The sequence below is a fragment of the Zea mays genome, chromosome 9 (assembly GCF_902167145.1).
Source record: "Zea mays cultivar B73 chromosome 9, Zm-B73-REFERENCE-NAM-5.0, whole genome shotgun sequence".
In the NCBI taxonomy this organism is placed as follows: domain Eukaryota; kingdom Viridiplantae; phylum Streptophyta; class Magnoliopsida; order Poales; family Poaceae; genus Zea; species Zea mays.
Window position 1 is genome coordinate 18,873,913 of NC_050104.1, and position 21,471 is coordinate 18,895,383.

At 46.0% G+C, this 21,471-nt stretch overlaps 1 protein-coding gene and 1 pseudogene across 1 annotated transcript; one reads left to right on the plus strand and one right to left on the minus strand.

Moving 5' to 3' along the window:
- Window positions 1-12,801: 12,801 nt before the first annotated feature.
- On the minus strand, window positions 12,802-14,802 carry LOC100277118 (uncharacterized). Its single transcript, NM_001150777.2, is given in 3 exon segments — window positions 12,802-13,164; window positions 13,247-13,553; window positions 14,167-14,802. Coding segments are annotated over 3 exon segments (915 nt in total). The 5' UTR covers window positions 14,680-14,802; the 3' UTR covers window positions 12,802-13,069.
- Window positions 14,803-15,836: 1,034 nt separating this feature from the next.
- Window positions 15,837-18,641, plus strand: LOC109942476 (ACT domain-containing protein ACR8-like; annotated as a pseudogene).
- Window positions 18,642-21,471: the final 2,830 nt, after the last annotated feature.

Sequence of the window (21,471 nt, forward strand, 5' to 3'; positions counted from 1 at the left end):
CGTGTCCCCAGCGATCTAGGGCAATCTAGTTTAGTTCAATGGGTCGGGGAGCATCAGTGGCAGGTAAGAATGCTGAAACAAGAGAGCAGAGGGTATGATCGGACCTGAAACGAGCTAGCCACGGCGAAGACTCTTTCACGGTGGCAGAAAACAGATTTGGGGAAACTGAGCAATTCGTGGGCTCAGGTGAGTAATTGGAGGCATGAGCGGGTGGATTGGATGCTAGAATACCTAACAGAGCCGAGGGGGGCTCAATTTATAGGACTCTTGATCGGTGGCTCTTGAATTTGAAGGAGACGTGCGGCGGCCGGAGAGGGGGAAGAGTACTGGCGCAAGCGATTGGTGGCATTTACCGTGGCGGGCTCACCGACGATGACCGGGCGTGCTAGAGCGAGTCACTAAGACGAAGTACAACATCTAGGCACGTGTCATCCGAGCGGCAAACACCTAACTCCGGTGAACTTATCCACAGCGGCTGTGACCCAGGCGGGTACGGCAGCCGGAGTAGAATAGTGGCCGAAGTTCATTCACGGCGCGATATTTCCTTACCCCTCTACATTATCTAACTGCGCTGAGCACGAATCACCGCGGCGGGCGCGAATCCAGGTGCATGGTTGCCGGCGGTGAGTTCTCTGCGCTGGCGTTCTGATCCGGTCACTGTACCATTGATACCCGATTCAGAGCGCCGGACAGACCGACTTGCAATGCCTAGATCTCGAATTTTTGTGCAACATCTTGCCAATACATCTGTAGCAAACTTGTAGCCCTTCATACCAGCTACAATTCTGCTATAGCAACTACCCTTAATCGAGCAATAGATCTTACTCAAAATCAAGCCCTAAGTTCATCCAACTTCACTGTTACTGAAAGTTCAGACTTAAGGCTGACTGACAGCACAACTTTTGGCTTATTTTTCTCCAAACTTTGTATGTAAACAAAGCTTAGTTACTTAAGCAATGTTGTTCTCTTATTATAGCTCTAGACTTTTGATGCGTTGACCCTAGGCAACTTCCTAATATTTTTAGAACTACAGAGCTCCAAAGTCAGCCTTGTGCACTGAATTTCAGACTTAGCCATATGAGAGGAATGGAGTGGCTTTTTGCAAATAAGCTCATTTCACATCTATTGACTTCGAAATCCTCACATGTGTGAACCATATGCTTTAGGGTACCCTAATTCCTTGTTTTTTGCACTTAAGTCCAAAAGTGTGTAACATTTACATATAACCCCCTAGGGTTTCTATTTGGGGTTTTCAGTGGTCCTTTTAAAAGTTTCAGGCACTTCTAGCGTTTGGATGCCACTTGAGTTCATTAGGTGGGATATCTTATGATTATTTCTCATGAGTTTTGAGAATTTAACTCATTTGGGCTTTATTGACACCTGAAGCTCAGTTCAGGGTTAAGTACCCTACCCTAGGGTTTAGCCATGAATAGTCATATCAATACAACTTGTTTAAAATTTTTGCTAATGAATGCATTCTAAGTGTAACAATCACATGATATGCTGATGATCATGATGTTATGCTCAAGTTTTAGTGGTAGTAACACCAGGTGTGTTATAGACGGCAGCTCAACTACCCAGAGTTCCCTGGAAGAAGGAAGCTTGGACAGATCGGAACACCAAGCCAAGCATCTGAAACTTGATAGATCCAACAACCCAGCGTATCAGGATGCACTTGTTGTATCTAGGCATAAGGGCACAATAGGCAATCAGCAGTAGACGTCTCCCACACATGGGTAGGGATGCCACGAAGCTCCACATCAATCAAGGACGGCAGCACACGACCATGAACTCCAGCCAAATGATTCCAACGTTTGCACAGAAGACTGAGACCGCCTCCAGAAGAACTGACCGGCTGCCGAAGGCCAATCAACCGCTCAACCAGAACCAGGTCTGGAAGAACCAAAAAGAAGCTCGACGGAGAACCAGAGAGCTGGCGGCAACATCGATCCTGGCAGCAAGCACCACCGCCACCTCGCCAGCAGAGACCAGGGGCTCATCACTGATAACAGAAACCATGACTGCATTAGCGAGATCCTCCTCGCCACTAGCCACCTGATCGCTCCAGTCAATGATACAAGGAGGAGGCACATCTCCACGAGCAGGCTCCGAAGCAGGCTCTGGTTGCTGAACCACCACCATAGCAGGGTCGGACTGACCATCACCATGGCCCCGCCGATACCGCGGACGCCGGCGACGACGAGACCGACCCTCCATGCCGCCGCGATCCATGGCAGAGAGCCCCCCATCGCCCTGCGTCGCACCGGCACTACCTGCCATATCCGCCGGAGTAGACCGTCGCGGAAGGGCAGCACTAGAGACAGGCACAGTTGGAGAGATACGCCGCCACATATCCGCCGGAGAAGACCGTCGCGGATGGGCAGCACTAGAGACAGCCACCGCTGGAGAGATACGCCGCCACATAGAAACGCGAGCCGGAGCGGTACTGGCAGCAGGGCTCACGCTGAAGGCCGCCCGCGGGCACACCGAAGAACGATGGCCAAGGGACTTGCAGCGGAAGCAGCGAGTCCGCGAGCGACAGAGAGCAGCAGTGTGTAACGAGGTCCGCCGGGATGGCACGACGAGGAGGACGAGCCGCACGGAGACGGCGACGCCTGGAGCCGCCGGATTCCACCCTCTGCCAGCCGCCCGGATGTAATACCCTAATTTTTGAAACCAACAAAATGTACTAAGATCTAGTTTAATTCGGTAATATTTGAGTAGTTTAGAATCATGAATTATAATTTTAAGTATTTTCTTTTATAAATCAATTAAAGACCAATTTATAAAGTTAAATGAAAAGGTCCTTATGTAGGTAAATATGTACCCTTATAGGATAAAATATTTAGAACAGTCTCTAAAGTATGAAAACTAGAATTTGGGTTCTTGAAATATGATGAAAAGATTGAAAATAAAAGGGCAAATCTCAAGAAAACCTACCTATGCCTGTTGGGCCCAAACCACTGCCAGCCCACTCCCCTAGCTGTTCACCGCGCGGCCCAAACCTGCTGCCTCGCGCGCTCCCATTCACTGGCGAGTGGGTCCCACGCATCAGCTGTTGTCTGCCCACTCCTGCGTCCCTCGCACTCTGGCATATGGGCTCATTGCCCAGTCTCCCACTCACGGTGCGGCTTCGCCTCGTTGACGCGCGCTCGATGACATGTGGGACCGCCTCGTCGGGTCGGTCTTCTCCGACTTCTTTGCGGCGCGGAATGTGATCCCAACGAACCCGCCGTAGCTGGGCGACTACCGCGATACGCGCAACAAGCTCGCCCCGTTCAGTTCGGACTCTCGGGGCGTATAAGTAACCAGTCATGGAACCCCTAGCCATGTATACGGTCGATTAGAGCCGTGAGGGAGAAGCAGTGCACCGCCGCGGTCGATCTTCGCGGGCATCAACGTCCAGTCTCGTTTTGGGTCTCGACGTGCTACCAATCGGGTCGCCTTCGTGAATTGAAACCTCCGGTATCATCTTCCGGGCACGCGGTCTCTCTGGTCATCTCTAATTTCTCATCGACGCGTCGCGGTCACCGCAATCCACGCAACTTTGTGGGTGGAGACCATCACGACCCAATCGCTGGTAAGGACTACCTCAACCTTCTCACCATCCGACTAGCTTCGTGTAGCTCTGTTTAATTTGATGGTGAAGCTTGGGGGAGGCCGATTGGTGGCACGGTCGTTCTTCCCCATCGCGCGGTCACGGCGGAGGTGCCCCTGCTTGGTTGGCGGGGGAAGATGAACGTAGACCATTGGTCTGGCCTGGGCGGCTGAGATTAAAACACCGCGTAACCCTTCGCCACATTAGATCTGGAGCGTCAAAATGGGATCGGATGGTAGGGGGCTTGGGCGATGGCTGGCCATGGATCTCAGATCCAGCGGGCAGGATCGCATCCCGGTTCACTTAGCGGCGATTTAATCTGGGCCGTGTGTGGTGATCGGACGGCCACAACATGTGATACCCCTTCGGTGGGATCTTTTGCTAAAGAACCCCCCATTGTTTGCATAATAAACCCGCCGTCCGGTTCGGATACAAACTGAGTCTTAAGAAAATTTATGAGTTAGACCCTGGGCTTTATTAAAATAGTGTGCTCAGTCCAGAGCTTTGAGAAAATAGGAAAAATAATTTAGAAAATGGATTTCTAGTGCCAAAATAATTCCAGAACTTATATAACTCATAGAAAATTAATCTTAGCTCCTTTTTAATTCATTCCCGTTGCATTGAATTCATTTTAATATTGTTTATCATCTAGTAACCTCATTTTCTATGAAATTTAGAATTGAAATTATGCACTTAGTTTCTTTTATCCAACACTTTAAACTTCGGAAATCCATAACTTAATAACCATAACTCTGAATTCAGTGATTCTTGTTCCCACGATCTCGTAGCAATGCGTAGATTATTATTACGCAGTTTATTCTTATGATTGGTGTAATGTTAATTTTAGCCTATACCATGTTTGTCTGTATTGCTACGTTTAGCAGTGAGGACACGTGTCATCTGAAGATCATCCTGGTACCTGGAATCTCAAGTCCCAAGCAAGTTGTGCCCTTGATCACTTCTTTTTACCTACTCATGTTCTGATTAATCATAATGATCTGCATAGGTTAATTTTGATGGGACCCAATAGGTCACCCTAGTTTGTTCATCCTGAATACCTTGTTTACCCCTGAATCACTTGGGTAGTTCTGCTACTGCTTTATATGGTTTTGGGTTAATATTTCATTATATCTATGTTCCAATTATGTTGTTATTTTATTTATGTTCATGACAAGATCATTAAATGTTAATTGGAACATAGAGCTTAACTTGAGAAACACGTGCCACCACAAGGGTTTATGGACGCCCTTGGCTGATTAATTAGGAAAGCTAGTGGAGGACTACCTTACCCGAAAGGGGCAAGGGCAGTAGGGGAGTGGTCAGTGTAGGGAGGTCCTTGGTTGATTTTGTTGCGATGGCGGTCAGGCAAGAACCCTGCATTAGAGCTTCCTATAAACTGTAGCGGGTTTTCTGAAGCTAGTGGAACTTTGTAAAGGCCTCGTAGTGTTACCCTGCCTCGCCTCCTCGGTAGAGGTGTATGGGAAGTCGCGATCCCTTGGCAGATGGGTAACATAACTTGTGGGTAAAGGGTACCACCTCTGCACAGTGTAAAACTGGTATACTAGCCGAGCTCACGGTCATGAGCAGCTCAGGACTCTCTGATGATTAATTTATGGAACTAAATTCAATTTGTCATATGCATTGCATCGCAGGTGGTGATGTTACTTTTGTTCTACTACTTAATTGGGTTGGTATTTACTTATACTTAGTAATTGCTAATAAAATTTTGACCAACTTTAAAAGCAATGCTCAGCTCTAACCATCCTCTTTGGTAAGCCTTACACTTCACATGAGCTCCCACCTTTGGCGAGTTCATGCACATTATTCCCCACAACTTGTTGAGCGATGAACGTATGTGAGCTCACTCTTGCTGTCTCACACCCCCCCACAGGTCAAGAACAGGTACCGCAGGATGAGGCGCATGGAGGATGCTGCGATGAGTTCGTGAGAGGTCTAGGCCGTCGTCTCCCAGTCAACTTTGGGTTGCTGGACCGTTGTCTCCTTATAATGTAATTATTTATTTTGTATAGAACTCCTGTTATGTAGTAAAGATGTGACATTCGATCATGTGCCATGATTCATCATATGTGTGAGACTTGGTCCCAGCACACCTGGTGATGATGTTCGCGCCCGGGTCTTGGTGCCCCTAAACCCGGGTGTGACAGAAGTGGTATCAGAGGAATGTTGACTGTAGGACGAAACCTAGATAGAACTGGACAACCAATATTTACTTACCTTTGCTACTCTGATTCTTATCTAAACTTTTCTTAATCTTTCCTCATCTATGTCCGCTTTACTCTGATTATTCTTACCTTTTCTTTCTAAAGACAAACTTGGATTTCACACTTTGAAATCCCGTGCCTAAAGTGACCTTTAGAAATAGGATACCTACTCTTAGGAACAAAAAAAATAAAACTATTTTTATAGGTATCTATGCACTTGAGTGTTTGTTCTTATGATATTTTGTCTGATTTGGATCTTTGATTGAGTGTGATGAGTTGTGGAGTAATGTCCACAATTACATCTACATATACACCTAGACATAAGGGAAAATATTTACAAAATAGACAACACATAATATCCCTATTAAAAATAGATCTACTAAACTAGATATATTTATAAGATAAAATAGATTATCCTCCAATAAAGTGTATCTATAGATCCATCTTATCTTAAAGAATTCTCTATTATCTCAATAGATTCATCTTATCATATCTTATCCTAACCACTTTTGCTTATCCCATCCTAGTGTAACAACCATGATCTAGTCCAAAATAAATTAAGTAGATCTTAACTAGTCTAATCTAGTTATATCCAATCTAATCTAGATCACCATCTAATCCAATATGATCCAATCAAAAGTGAGTTATTAACAGGTTAGTTAATCTGGTGATATGGGTTAGACACTGCTTCAACAAACATAACCTAACCTAAATTAATGTCATATACCAACTTGTCTGTAAACAACAATATAACCTACATCACAAGCTGCCTAGTCCATTTGTTCCAAAAGAAAAATACAACTCTGTTCAAACCTACCTACCTCGTGTACCCCGACTATCCTAACTATATGTCCTTAGCTCGGATGGCACCTCCAAGAAGAAAGACCAAAGGAGACCAACCACGTCAAAGAAAGATAAGCATCAACTCAAGTCTTCAAAGATCAAGTTGGATCGCCAGAGGCATCAAGATCCAGAGTTCAGGATGAAGTCTTTCCTTATTATACCCTTGCTGACAAACTCTACTTGCCATAACCGTACCTAAACTGACCTAATAAATGGCTAGACATACAATATTCATATTTTCCAAATCATCTACTAACTGTCATGTAAAAATAAAACTTGAACAAAACTTTGATTCCCAAAACCAAATGAGAAACTAAAATTCTAGACCAAATCTATTGTAATCCTTTTCTTACAAATCTCGAGGATGAGATTATTTTTAAGGGGGTAGGATTTGTAATACCCTAATTTTTGAAACCAACAAAATGTAATAAGATCTAGTTTAATTCGGTAATATTTGAGTAGTTTAGAATCATGAATTATAATTTTAAGTATTTTCTTTTATAAATCAATTAAAGACCAATTTATAAAGTTAAATGAAAAGGTCCTTATGTAGGTAAATATGTACCCTTATAGGATAAAATATTTAGAACAGTCTCTAAAGTATGAAAACTAGAATTTGGGTTCTTGAAATATGATGGAAAGATTGAAAATAAAAGGGCAAATCTAAAGAAAACCTACCTATGCCTGTTGGGCCCAAACCACTGCCAGCCCACTCCCCTAGCTGTTCACCGCGTGGCCCAAACCTGCTGCCTCGCGCGCTCCCATTCACTGGCGAGTGGGTCCCACGCATCAGCTGTTGTCTGCCCGCTCCCGCGTCCCTCGCACTCTGGCATATGGGCCCATTGCCCAGCCTCCCACTCATGGTGCGGCTTCGCCTCGTTGACGCGCGCTCGATGACATGTGGGACCGCCTCGTCGGGTCGGTCTTCTCCGACTTCTTTGCGGCGCGGAATGTGATCCCAACGAACCCGCCGCAGCTGGGCGACTACCGCGATACGCGCAACAAGCTCGCCCCGTTCAGTTCGGACTCTCGGGGCGTATAAGTAACCAGTCATGGAACCCCTAGCCATGTATACGGTCGATTAGAGCCGTGAGGGAGAAGCAGTGCACCGCCGCGGTCGATCTTCGCGGGCATCAACGTCCAGTCTCGTTTTGGGTCTCAACGTGCTACCAATCGGGTCGCCTTCGTGAATTGAAACCTCCGGTATCATCTTCCGGGCACGCGGTCTCTCTGGTCATCTCTAATTTCTCATCGACGTGTCGCGGTCACCGCAATCCGCGCAACTCCGTGGGTGGAGACCATCACGACCCAATCGCTGGTAAGGACTACCTCAACCTTCTCACCATCCGACTAGCTTCGTGTAGCTCTGTTTAATTTGATGGTGAAGCTCGGGGGAGGCCGATTGGTGGCACGGTCGTTCTTCCCCATCGCGCGGTCACGGCTAGGGATGAAAGTGGTAATTGGAACTGTTAGAACAAATTTAATATTTTAAAATAGATATATATAAAATTTGTTGTTGATCTTTTCTTATGTTATCAAGCACATTAGTACAAATATGAATAAAATATTATATAAGTTGTTTTATGTATTATTTGCTCCCTACAACACAAAAAGTTGAAAAAATTACCGAATTTATTTCCGAATCCATACCGAAGTTTATATCTATTATTTGAGAAAATGTAGGATGAATTTGAGGTTTACCTTTTATGAATCTTAACAAGCTGGATGTTAAAAACAAGAATATAAATTTGTATTGTATATTCTATATCCTATTTATTCGTAATCAAAGAAAAAACTAATTACCGAATAAATACCGTTTCCGACCGTTTTCATCCCTAGTCACGGCGGAGGCGCCCCTGCTTGGTTGGCGGGGGAAGATGAACGTAGACCGTTGGTCTGGCCTGGGCGGCTGAGATTAAAACACCACATAACCCTTCGCCGCATTAGATCTGGAGCGTCAAAATGGGATCGGATGGTAGGGGGCTTGGGCGATGGCTGGCCATGGATCTCAGATCCAGCGGGCAGGATCGCATCCCGGTTTACTTAGCGGCGATTTAATCTGGGCCGTGTGTGGTGATCGGACGACCACAACATGTGATACCCCTTCGGTGGGATCTTTTGCTAAAGAACCCCCATTGTTTGCATAATAAACCCGCCGTCCGGTTCGGATACAAACTGAGTCTTAAGAAAATTTATGAGTTAGACCCTGGGCTTTATTAAAATAGTGTGCTCAGTCCAGAGCTTTGAGAAAATAGGAAAAATAATTTAGAAAATGGATTTCTAGTGCCAAAATAATTCCAGAACTTATATAACTCATAGAAAATTAATCTTAGCTCCTTTTTAATTCATTCCCGTTGCATTGAATTCATTTTAATATTGTTTATCATCTAGTAACCTCATTTGCTATGAAATTTAGAATTGAAATTATGCACTTAGTTTCTTTTATCCAACACTTTAAACTTCGGAAATCCATAACTTAATAACCATAACTCTGAATTTAGTGATTCTTGTTCCCACGATCTCGTAGCAATGCGTAGATTATTATTACGCAGTTTATTCTTATGATTGGTGTAATGTTAATTTTAGCCTATACCATGTTTGTCTGTATTGCTACGTTTAGCAGTGAGGACACGTGTCATCTGAAGATCATCCTGGTACCTGGAATCTCAAGTCCCAGGCAAGTTGTGCCCTTGATCACTTCTTTTTACCTACTCATGTTCTGATTAATCATAATGATCTGCATAGGTTAATTTTGATGGGACCCAATAGGTCACCCTAGTTTGTTCATCCTGAATACCTTGTTTACCCCTGAATCACTTGGGTAGTTCTGCTACTGCTTTATATGGTTTTGGGTTAATATTTCATTATATCTATGTTCCAATTATGTTGTTATTTTATTTATGTTCATGACAAGATCATTAAATGTTAATTGGAACATAGAGCTTAACTTGAGAAACACGTGCCACCACAAGGGTTTATGGACGCCCTTGGCTGATTAATTAGGAAAGCTAGTGGAGGACTACCTTACCCAAAAGGGGCAAGGGCAGTAGGGGAGTGGTCAGTGTAGGGAGGTCCTTGGTTGATTTTGCTGCGATGGCGGTCAGGCAAGAACCTTGCATTGGAGCTTCCTATAAACTGTAGCGGGTTTTCTGAAGCTAGTGGAACTTTGTAAAGGCCTCGTAGTGTTACCCTGCCTCGCCTCCTCGGTAGAGGTGTATGGGAAGTCGCGATCCCCTGGTAGATGGGTAACATGACTTGTGGGTAAAGGGTACCACCTCTGCACAGTGTAAAACTGGTATACTAGCCGAGCTCACGGTCATGAGCAGCTCAGGACTCTCTGATGATTAATTTATGGAACTAAATTCAATTTGTCATATGCATTGCATCGCAGGTGGTGATGTTACTTTTGTTCTACTACTTAATTGGGTTGGTATTTACTTATACTTAGTAATTGCTAATAAAATTTTGACCAACTTTAAAAGCAATGCTCAGCTCTAACCATCCTCTTTGGTAAGCCTTACACTTCACGTGAGCTCCCACCTTTGGCGAGTTCATGCACATTATTCCCCACAACTTGTTGAGCGATGAACGTATGTGAGCTCACTCTTGCTGTCTCACCCCCCCCACAGGTCAAGAACAGGTACCGCAGGATGAGGCGCATGGAGGATGCTGCGATGAGTTCGTGAGAGGTCTAGGCCGTCGTCTCCCAGTCAACTTTGGGTTGCTGGACCGTTGTCTCCTTATAATGTAATTATTTATTTTGTATAGAACTCCTGTTATGTAGTAAAGATGTGACATTCGATCCTGTGCCATGATTCATCATATGTGTGAGACTTGGTCCCAGCACACCTGGTGATGATGTTCGCGCCCGGGTCTTGGTGCCCCGAAACCTGGGTGTGACACTGGAGCCGGACGCGCGAAACAGGGCGAGTAGACCGTGTGACCACCCCTCGGACGATCCCGTCGGATGAGCGTAATCCGGGGGAAACCCGGGGACAGGCCGGCGAGGGGCAAGCAACACCAGCAGGAGCCGCCGAAGACGAAGCGTCAGTGCCCACGGCCAACAGCGCCCGACCGCCCACCACAGAAACCGCCGCGCAGGACGCGTCAGAGGAGGAAAGAACAACGTCGCGGAAGGAACGATGGACGTCGCCAGAATCGGGGGAGTCCGGGCTCTCCGCGCACCAGCGCTCCAGCTTGGAACGCCCACACGAAACAAGCCACACGACGGGGGAGGGAGCGACCAACGAGGCAGAAGGGGTGGCCGCCGCGCTCGAGGTGAGCAACGACGGGAGGCTAGGGGTGGCCGCTGGGATCGTAGTGAACCGCGGCGGGGGCTTGGGGAAGGCGGGACGTCGCGCAGGGAAGGCGAGACGTGACGCGAGGCCATCACTCTCAAATAAAGAACAAATAAAACTGAGTCAGATCGTCATCAAGCCGACCAAAACCGTGCAGGCCCACATGCCGCTAAGTAAGCTAGGTCTATACCCATACACCAGTGATGCGCTCGTACAGGAAGGCAGTGTCGCAAGACGATGGCCTGTACAGACAAAGCTACTAGGTATAAGCGTAACAGTGCTGTCATGTCATCGATTGAGGTACATGAGTTTTAATCAGTAAAGATTTGGTATTAGTTAGCATGGGGAAGGGCGTCGGCGTGAGCACCCAACCGTCGTAGCGGTGCCACCCGCCAGGCCCGTGAGATCTAAATTCGTGAGGACATGAGGAGACCCCCACCACCACTTTTTTAGATAATAGAAAATGAATTCCAGCTTTCACCTCTTTTAAGGATAGGGCCAAAGTTTTACAAAACTAGCAGTACAGTCGTCTGCTCACAAAAGTAGGGACAAACCTCCAAACCGAAATAAAGGAAAGTTCTCTATAACGGCACAAAACAACACCAACTAAAAGTAAGGAACCATTACTACGTAATCCTGTTTGAAAATCTCTATCCATGAAATGTAAAAAACTGCATAGCCATGGTCTCGAGACGTCGACAAGCGTTCCTTATTAAAACAGTTGTGTCTTCAATTCTTTGGAGTTGCGACCAGAGTCTGAGCCATCATATGGGCGTTATCAAACACTAAGTTATTCCTGCTTATCCAAATAGCCCAGCACAGAGCTGAGACACGTGTAATAACAGGATTCTTAGTCTTTAAATCCATCCCCAACAACTAGCTCCCAAAGATATGTCTAACAGATCTAGGGCATGACAAACCAAAGCAAATGGATAACAATCGCCACATGTGATGAGCAAAATGACGCCACATGTGATGAGCAAAATGACAGTCAAAAAATAAATGTTGAATGAATTCATCCGTATTATAGAACATACATTTTTTCTTACCCTGTCAATTGTGTTTTGCTAAATTATCCTTTGTCAACACCACTCCTTTTAATAAGAACTACATAAAATTTTTAATCTTAAGAGGTATTTTTAATTTCCAGATTAACTTCTGATGAAACGCGATCCCGTTATTACAAAGGGTCCTGTACATAAACTGAACTGTAAAACACATAGAGGAATTTAGGTCTCATTTAAAAATATTCTTATCAGCTTGTAATCTAACATGTATAAGACCCCCACCACCACTATCTTCACAAATTACTCGGGACTTTTGGCTGTTCATGGTAAAGATTTCGAACATGTTTGAATAAATATTCCATTTAAACAAAGTATGCTTTAGTGATATATAGATATCTTAGCAGAGTAGATGCACCTAGCTAGCTAGTACTTGATAGAAGCAGCAGATAACCAAGACAACAATGCACAGCCCTGTATATTCAGAACACCCAACAGTTAGCGGTACACGCAAGACCAGTAAAAATGGTGCTCGGTTTTCTTGTGTGGTTAAACAGTAGATTGGGAACATCCAAATGGAGTGTTCAACAGTTTACGGCAGTCGAAGCGGTGAACACCTCGGAAGGGACAGCAGATCACAACAGGGTTGCCAAACATTATCGGTCAAATTCTTCGTATTAAGGACTAGTTTGGTAACCATATTTTTCCAAGAGATTTTTCAATTTTTTTTAAAAAATAGTTTATTTTCTTTTAAGAAAATAAAATTTTCTTTAAAAATAGGGTTGTCAAGCTAGTCCTAAAAGAATCTGACGTATTAGAATTCGGGAGAAAATATAGAGTAAGACACCAAAATGTGTATTATGACCAATAGAGACGAATGTGCTGAGTACACGTGTACAGCCAACACCACTGCGCAGAATCGTTCAAGCATCAACTCCATCCAAACGGTAGTTACCAGATCAGTTTGTGCGTAGTACTGAATGGGCAAGATAAACCGCTTTCAGTCAGTAGAATGCGCCTCCAGCAAAACTACCAGAAACAAGAAGAGCTGCCGTGTTCTCCGAAACTACATGAACCAAGAAACGAAGTCGACGTATTCTCATGTCACTGTATCCGAGGGTCACTCATGAAGTTGCTGTAGAAGTCCTGCTCCCAGGGTACGGGGTCATCCACATTTGGGTGCCGCAGTCCCATAGCAGCTGAAAACAATGCGCATCAGTATGACAGTAGTAGGATCCACGGACATTTGCCACACATCTGAGGGAACTGCAAAGTTTTCACCTGGTGAATTGTTGGGAAGGACGACGATGTCCAGAGGGTCTTGGCTGCGAGGCAGGTCGACGACCAGAGGGGTCAGCCGGCCGTAGAAGCCAGCGTGCGCGCACAGCGTGATCGTCAGCATGTCCTCGTTCACTTTCACCGCCACCTCGTACCTCAGGTTGAACACGGACCGCCCGAAGAACCTGAATGTCTCCGCGCCGAGGAAGTTCCCCTCATCGTTCGCCCGCATGTACCGGATCGTTCGCTGCCGGTCCGTCACGCGCCCAGTGCGCCGCCGCTGTAACAGGCCAGTGGGGACTCCCAGATCCTATTGCAACAGAAAACACAGGTATCTCCGTAGCTGAATGCACATTGTAACGACAACAAAACGCATACAGAAAGCAACATCTCACTTAGCAACAGCTCAACAAATCAACAATCCTTTGCAGATCTTCGTAAGATCATAATCTAGTATAGAGAATAAACCTTACGCAGAGGAGCAAGAATTCTAGAACCAAGGCAGAATTTAGCCAGGCCAAATGTAAGGACTACAGTGCACCAGTGGGAGTATGGAACAGGCCAAATGTAAGGACTCCCAGATCCTATTGCCACAGCAATAGACATTGTAACGAGAACAAAGCGTACACAGAAACCAATAGCTAACTTAACTTGATCCTTTGCAAGTTAACGAATGACAGACAAAATTACATAAAACACAGGTATCTTGGATAAATTGTCTTGTCCCTAAAGCCAACCTAATGCAGATGAGCAAGAATTCAAGAACAAATGCAGAACTCTGCCAATCAAACGTAAGAACTGCACCCAGGGCAATGCAATAGCCAAGATTCAGCAGTTCTTGGAATCGACATGTTCCAAGAACAAGAACAATGTTCCGTCCAAATCAACGAGAGGAGTGGAAAGAGAAGGGGCAGTGAACTAACCGTAGATGGATTTGGAAGGGCAGGCGGCGCTGGTCTCAGGGGGATCTCCATGACCGTCCAATGCATCATCGTGCTCCTGCCCCCGTTGCCAACGACATCGACGGTGACGCCGGAGTTCCAGCGGCGGTACCTGCCGTTGGCGCGGAGGAAGCGTTCCTCGCTCACCAAGACGTTGTACAGGAGGACGTAGCCACTGCCGTCCCCCGCCGAGACGGCCCTCCACCTGACGTTGAGCTGCTGCGGCTCGTTGAAGTCGCGCTGGGCGGCTTCGCGGCCGCGGTGGCCGTCCGCCGCCAAGGACGCTGAGAGCGCGAGGTAACGGCCGTAGGCGGCGGACCGGAGAAGGACGTAGTCGACGCCCCCGTGCACGATCCGGTGCACCTGCCACGCCGCGTTCAGCGTGGCGCGGCTGTTGCTGAGGGAGACGCCGGACCCGTCCTCGTCGGCGTGGAGGTACCCGCGCCGCGCGCGGCTCTGCAGCCACACGTGCGTCCCGTCGGGGAAGTTGTTCATCGCGGCCGCGGGTGGTCGTGGTGCTGGTGCGACGGTGGACGAGTGGATTGACGCTGGTTCGAGGCGGAGCGGGAAGAGCAGCACAGCATAGCAGCTGTTCTTTGCGACGGTTAGCGTGGCAGTGGGTGGCGAGGCGGGGGTCAGGGCCTCAGGGGTATTTCAAGCCCAAGTCGGTTGCTGCATGCCTGCATCGCTCGCCAGAAGGCAGGTGGGCCCGTGCGGGGCCATGGACCGCCCGCGAGCGTGCGCCGAGATTTTTGCTATTAGCAAACGAATGGGTAGGATTCCCTAGAGATCTAGAAATGGAATTGGATAAAATAGGAAGGAGATTAGGGATGGATTCGGATGTCCGGAGATCCAAATTATTCGTATTCATATTCGGATAAAATGCTAATATAGATATCTGTATTCGTGTTCGATTTTAATATAGATGTTAAATAGATATATTCGAATTCATTTTTTCTTTATCCGGTTTAAGATTCATACTCAACAACATTCGACAAAATCGTAAAATATCCGATACTATTCGTATCTGAAACTAAATAATATTCAATAAAATCAATTTAAACTTATTTTTATTACTAATTACAAAGGATCTTAAACTTTAAATAATGTACTAAAAACTGAAGTACACCATTTAAAATGTTAAAAAAAATTATATCATAAATAAATGATTGTGTTAATCTTACGTTACTAGTGATATACAATGGTAACTTTTAATTAATATTAAAAAGTCTAATTTTGAATACATTAGATTATTGAAGTTCTTAGAGTCCAAAATACAAATATACTTAATATAAAAAAGATTAAATTTAGAGTCCAAAATATAAATATACAAGGTATAAATAATTTATTTAAAAATATGATATTCAACTAAGTATTCGAACTACCACGTTAATTAAAATATGCTAGTTCCAAATCAAGTAAGTATCTGAATGTGAATCCGAATTCGGATAGATTGTATTCGTATCCGATGTTATTTGCATTCGAATTAAAATATGGTAAATATCGGATTTGTTTCCATGCGTATCCGTCCGAATCCATCCCTAAACGAGATGGCGATCTCACTTATTATTTAGAAATGCAGACTCCTTTAGACCCTATTGCGTGAGTTGAGCTCCCGATTAAGAGGTTACTGACAGTGAGAGACAAACGCCATGACTGATCTCCCCATCTCAATGTCCTCCACCTTCATACCGAGACTCTTCTACGTTATCGACGCCGCGACCTTCAAGGTAGCCGACGCTCTGCTGACGAGACTGGAGTCCTCGCTCTCGGCCGACGCATTTACCGCCATGGGGACAAGGGCTGGGGCTGGGACATTATTCACCCTGTTCGAGCTCGTCGGCCCCGATCGTCCGAGCCTCCTCTTTGAGGTCTTCGCTGCACGACCTCTGTGTGACATCGTCGACGTCAGGGCTTGGACGCACGGTGGTCGCCACGCTCGTGTGCGTGCACGACGAGGAGACAGGGCATGCCGATCGATGACGCAACACGAGTCAGGCGCGTGGAGTCCAGGCTCAGGCATGTCCTCTGCGGGGCCGTGCTCTGTGCGACGATGGTTTGGAGGGAGACGTTGTGGCCATCAACATGGAACGAAGACTCCACCAGCTTCTCAACGAGGACGAGGAGGCCGAGAGCTGTGCTGACTAGGCGGAGGCGCCCACGGTGACGGCGGACAGTCAGTCACCGTGCAGAATTAGCGGGAGAGAGGGTACTCGGTGGGTGGCCATGAGCTGTCGTGATCGACCCAAGCTACTCTTGGACATCGTCTGCACTCTGCACCTTGACGGACTTGGATTACGTGGTGTACCATGACACGTTCGATGCAGACAATGATCACGCTCAGCAGGTGAGTCTTTTCTCTTGGCGTTATCCTTCGTCAGTTAGAGGTCCAGCGAGAATGCGAGATCCTGGCGGCCAGGGACCGTGTGGCTTTCTCCAATACCATGGCCACCGGACCCAACATTGATGGCATCTTGGCGCGGGGATTAGCTGAGCCAAGCTAGGGTTTAATAAGAGTCCAGTCTAGCGCGTGGTAACCGCCGACGGAGACCGATAGGACTTGCGGGGAAGACAAAAACCACCTTTTAGGGCTAGTTTGGCAGCCACGAAACCGGAGTGGATTGGAGGGGCTATAATCCCCTTCTTATTCAATTTTGAATAAGAAGGTAATTCTAGCCCCTCCAATCCCCTCTGGTTTTATGACTCTCAAACAAACCCTTAGGGATTGTGAGTAGTGGAGATGGGGTGGGGGAGCAGGGTGGAGACTTGTAGAGCACAACACAACGTCGTCAACACGATGGAGCGAGCAGCTACAAGGGCGTCGCGACCATGAGGCACCGACAAACTATCCTATGCCAAGGTGGAGACGGAGGGAGTCACGTCTGTCACCATCCGTGAAGAGCAGCTTAACCATCACCGACACTAGTGCTGAGAATTGGGCCGTGCCAGGCCAGCCCGGCTCAAGCTCATCGTGCTTCGTGCCAAACGGGTTCGGGCCAGGAAAGCCCATAAATTTTTTGGGCCGTGTCGTGCCAGCCCGAAGTGTAAAAACAGTGGCCCAGCCCGGCCCTAAACCATGTCGTGCCTTCGTTGGGCCGTGCCGGCCCAAGCCCGACCCGTATATTTGACCATATAAAATTAAAATATTACAATCATATAAAGTTTATAACTTACAAAATTAAACATATTAAACAATTCTAGCATCATTTGACCACAGACTTCAAATATAACAACAATATAAAGTTGATATCTTACTAAATTAAAGGAATTAAATAAATTGGGCTTTTTGGGCCGTGCCGGCCCAAGCCCAGCCCATCTATACGGGCCATGCCGGGGGCCCGACGGGCCGGAATTTAAGGCCTGGCCCAGGCCCGCCTTCATGCCGTGCTAGCCCGGTCCATATTATTTCGTGTCGGTCCGACACCGAGCTATGTCAATAGCGTGCGGTGGAGAAAGTTTTCTATTCGAGTGAATAAATACGCGGTTTCGATTCCATTCTAGCTATCATCGCCTCTACAGTTCTATTTTGACATAGCTCACACTGCTGCTTCCCATAATAGCAAAAAATCTCGCTTGTGCCCGGAGGAGGGCCCACCCTAAGTCGCCAGGAACTCCGGCTGGTACCATGCGAGCATTGTCAGGCGCATCTGCCCATGGTTCTGGTCTTCTGGCCTTCGGGATCATGGAGCATTTCGTCTAACAACAATTGCTCAGCCGAGCTGCATCACAATTTCGTAAATAATTAAATAAATTAAGGATACATGAAACTTGGATTCGCATATCATAGCGAGTATTCAGATTATGGTAGGAAAGCGATACCAATAATGGAGGATGTAAGAAAAATAGACCCAGGTCCATTTGATTAAGGATTTTGATGTTTGATGATCAATATAACCTTGTTGACTAATGTTTTTCAAGTGTTTGTGTTTTAAAGTTCACATGATATGAAGTGAATTGGACTAAGACTCTGAGCATGCACTACAGTAAAAACAAACACCTCCGACGGCCATGTTATCTCCGACAGCCGCGCAGGAGACCGTCGGAGATAACCTTATGTCCGAGCGCCTGGGCTAGCCATCGGACATAACACCCTATGTCCGACGGCTGTCAGAGGGCCGTCGGATATAAGGTTATCTCCGACGGCTCATACTACATCCGTTGGAGATAAAGCGATTTAACCGCGCGCGGCCAGGCAACACCCTTTCATTTTCCATCTTTCCAGCGCCACCGTCGTCCCGTCCCCGAGCTCCCGCCGCCGCCACGGCCTTCCGGCCGCCGTGCTGCCAGCCCCGCCCGCCGCCGTGCTCGCCGCGCTGCTGCCCCGCCCGCCCGGTCTGCTGCCGCTCCGCTCGCCGCGCAGTCGTCCCCGTCAACGCTGTGCTGCCTCGTCGCTGCCGATCGCAGCCCCGCTCACGCCGGAGCCCCGCCCGCCCTGCCCCGCAATCTCAAGTGAGTAGTTTAAGTATTATTTTGTATATGTTAATATTGTTTTGTAGTTGCACTTTTTGTTGTTAAATAATTAGTATGTTAAATATTGTTTAATTTATTGTGTGCGATGGCCGAAATTTGATTATGTAATTAATTTAGTTTATTTTTGTTTACTTAGTGGTGCTTAGATAATTAAAATTTTTAATTTCCGAGGGTAATTATTATGCCCTCGGAAATAAGGTCATTTTATATGATTTGTCACCCGTGATAATGTTATGTAGTGGTGTCTATATAATTCAAATTATTAATTTCCGAGGGTAATTATTATGCCCTCGGAAATAAGGTTATTTTATATGATTTAGGGTCCCGTTAAATTATTTTCCTTGTATTAGTGTGGTTTATTAGATTAGAGGCGTGATTAACTTAACTAATCAAGTTAACATCTCGTATCTAGTATGGAGGATGATCGTCGATGGATGTATGAAGGTTGGAAGAAAAGAGGTGCTCTATCAAGTGAGTGGGTTGCCAAGACTGACGTGTTTCTCGACCGTGCTTTTGCTCGGTCAGAGACTGGAACCGATGTTAGGTGCCCTTGTACCAAGTGTCGGAACATTTATTTCCTTGACAGGAGGACTATGTCGATAGATCTTTGCAAGAACGGTTATATGTCAGGCTATGAGGTGTGGGTGCACCACGGTGAGGACCCACCTCCTCGTATTGTATCGGAAGTTCAGTCACATGAAGAGGAGAATTACGATAGGATGGAAGAGATGCTTGACGATGTACGCCATGAGCTTCTAACCGTCGATTCGGAGAACCCCGGTCAACCCACCGAGTTTGAGGATCCAGCTACACCTGAGGTTCAGAAGTTCTTCGAGCTCCTTAAAGCTGCCGAAGAGCCGTTGCATGAGCACACAAAAGTGACCGTCCTTGTATTTGTGACTCGACTTATGGCTATTAAGTCTAAGTTTGCATTCTCAAACAACTGTTACAAGGAGCTTTTGAACTTGATCAGTGATGTACTTCCGGAGAATCACAAGATGCCAAAGGACATGTATCAGTCTAAAAAGTTGTTATCTGGGCTCGGTATGGACTACGAAAAAATTGATGTCTGTGAAAATAATTGTATGCTTTTCTGGAAGGAGACCGCGGGTGAGAAGAAGTGTATTGTATGTGGTGAGCGTAGATTCGTTGAGGTTGAAAACGACGATGGTTTGACCGTGACTACGAAGATTGCACGTAAGCAGCTTCGTTACATGCCTCTTATACCTCGGTTGAAACGTTTGTTCATCTCCAAGAATACAGCCAGACACATGAGGTGGCACAAAGAAGGGGTACGTGAGAATCCAAATGTCATGGTGCACCCAGCTGATACAGATGCATGGAAGGCACTAGATGCTTTTGATTCCAGCTTTGCTGATGAAGTGCGGAATGTCCGCTTCGGTTTGGCAACAGATGGTTTCTCGCCATTCAATCTAACTGCAACGTCCTACTCATGTTGGCCCGTCTTTGCTGTTCCATACAACCTTCCACCAGCTCTTTGCATGAAATATGAATTTATTTTCTTGTGTCTTGTAATACCTGGTCCGGATCATCCTGGAACAAAGATCGATGTGATGATGAGACCCCTGATTGAAGAATTGAAAATTTTGTGGGAAGGAGTCGAGGCATACGATTGTTACAAGAAACAGAAGTTCAACCCGAGAGCCGTGTTTTTATGGTCTATTCATGATTTTATGGCTTATGGTATCTTTGCTGGATGGAGTTGTCATGGGATTTTGACATGTCCGATATGCGTTGAAGAACTTTATGCTTTCGACTAAAGTTTGGTGGAAAGATATGTTACTTCGATTGCCATAGATGTTTTTTGCCAGAGGATCACCCGTTCAGGTTCGATAGGAATGCTTTTAAAAAGGACACGATTGTGACGAGGGGACCACCCAAGCGTCTAAGTGGTCCAGAGATTCTCGCGAGACTTAATGATTTGAAACTAAACGAACATGGAAATTGTTTTGAAGGTTATGGAACCGAGCATAATTGGACTCACAAATGTGGTCTATGGGAACTCCCTTATATGAAAGCCTTGATTCTAAGGCATAACATTGATGTCATGCACCAGGAACAAAATATGGGTGAAAGCATTATCAGCACTTGCATGAATATCACTGACAAAACAAAAGACAACCCTAAGGCAAGGAAAGACTTGGCCTTAATCTGTAGAAGACCAACTATGGAGATAGGAGAGAATCAGAAGAAGCCACGTGCTCCTTTTAGTATTAAACCTAAAAGGATGAAACAATTGATGAAATGGTTGAAAAACTTAAAGTTCCCAGATGGTTACGCCGCGGGCTTTAGAAGGTCTGTGAATTTGAAGACGGGCAAGTTTTCTGGGTTGAAGAGTCATGACTACCACATAATAATGGAAAGACTCCTTCCTGTTATGTTTCGTGGTTTTGTAAAAAATGATGTCTGGAAAGCATTAGCGGAGCTAAGCTACTTTTATAGACATCTTTGTGCTAAAGAAATAAAGAAAGAGATGATGGAGAAGCTTGAGCAACAAATACCGATTTTGGTATGCAAACTTGAAAAAATATTTCCACCAGGTTTCTTCAATTCGATGCAACATCTACTTGTTCACCTACCATACGAAGCTAAGGTAGGAGGTCCTGTGCAATATAGATGGATGTATCACATCGAAAGGACACTAAAGAAGCTACGTGCAATGGTTGGTAATAAGAGACGAGTTGAAGGGTGCATCGCTGAAGAATTCAAATACAAAGAGATAGCATCGTTCACGGGCCTATACTTTGCAGAGGAACACAATGTCAATGCCCATACGTTGCGGTATCATGTCGACGA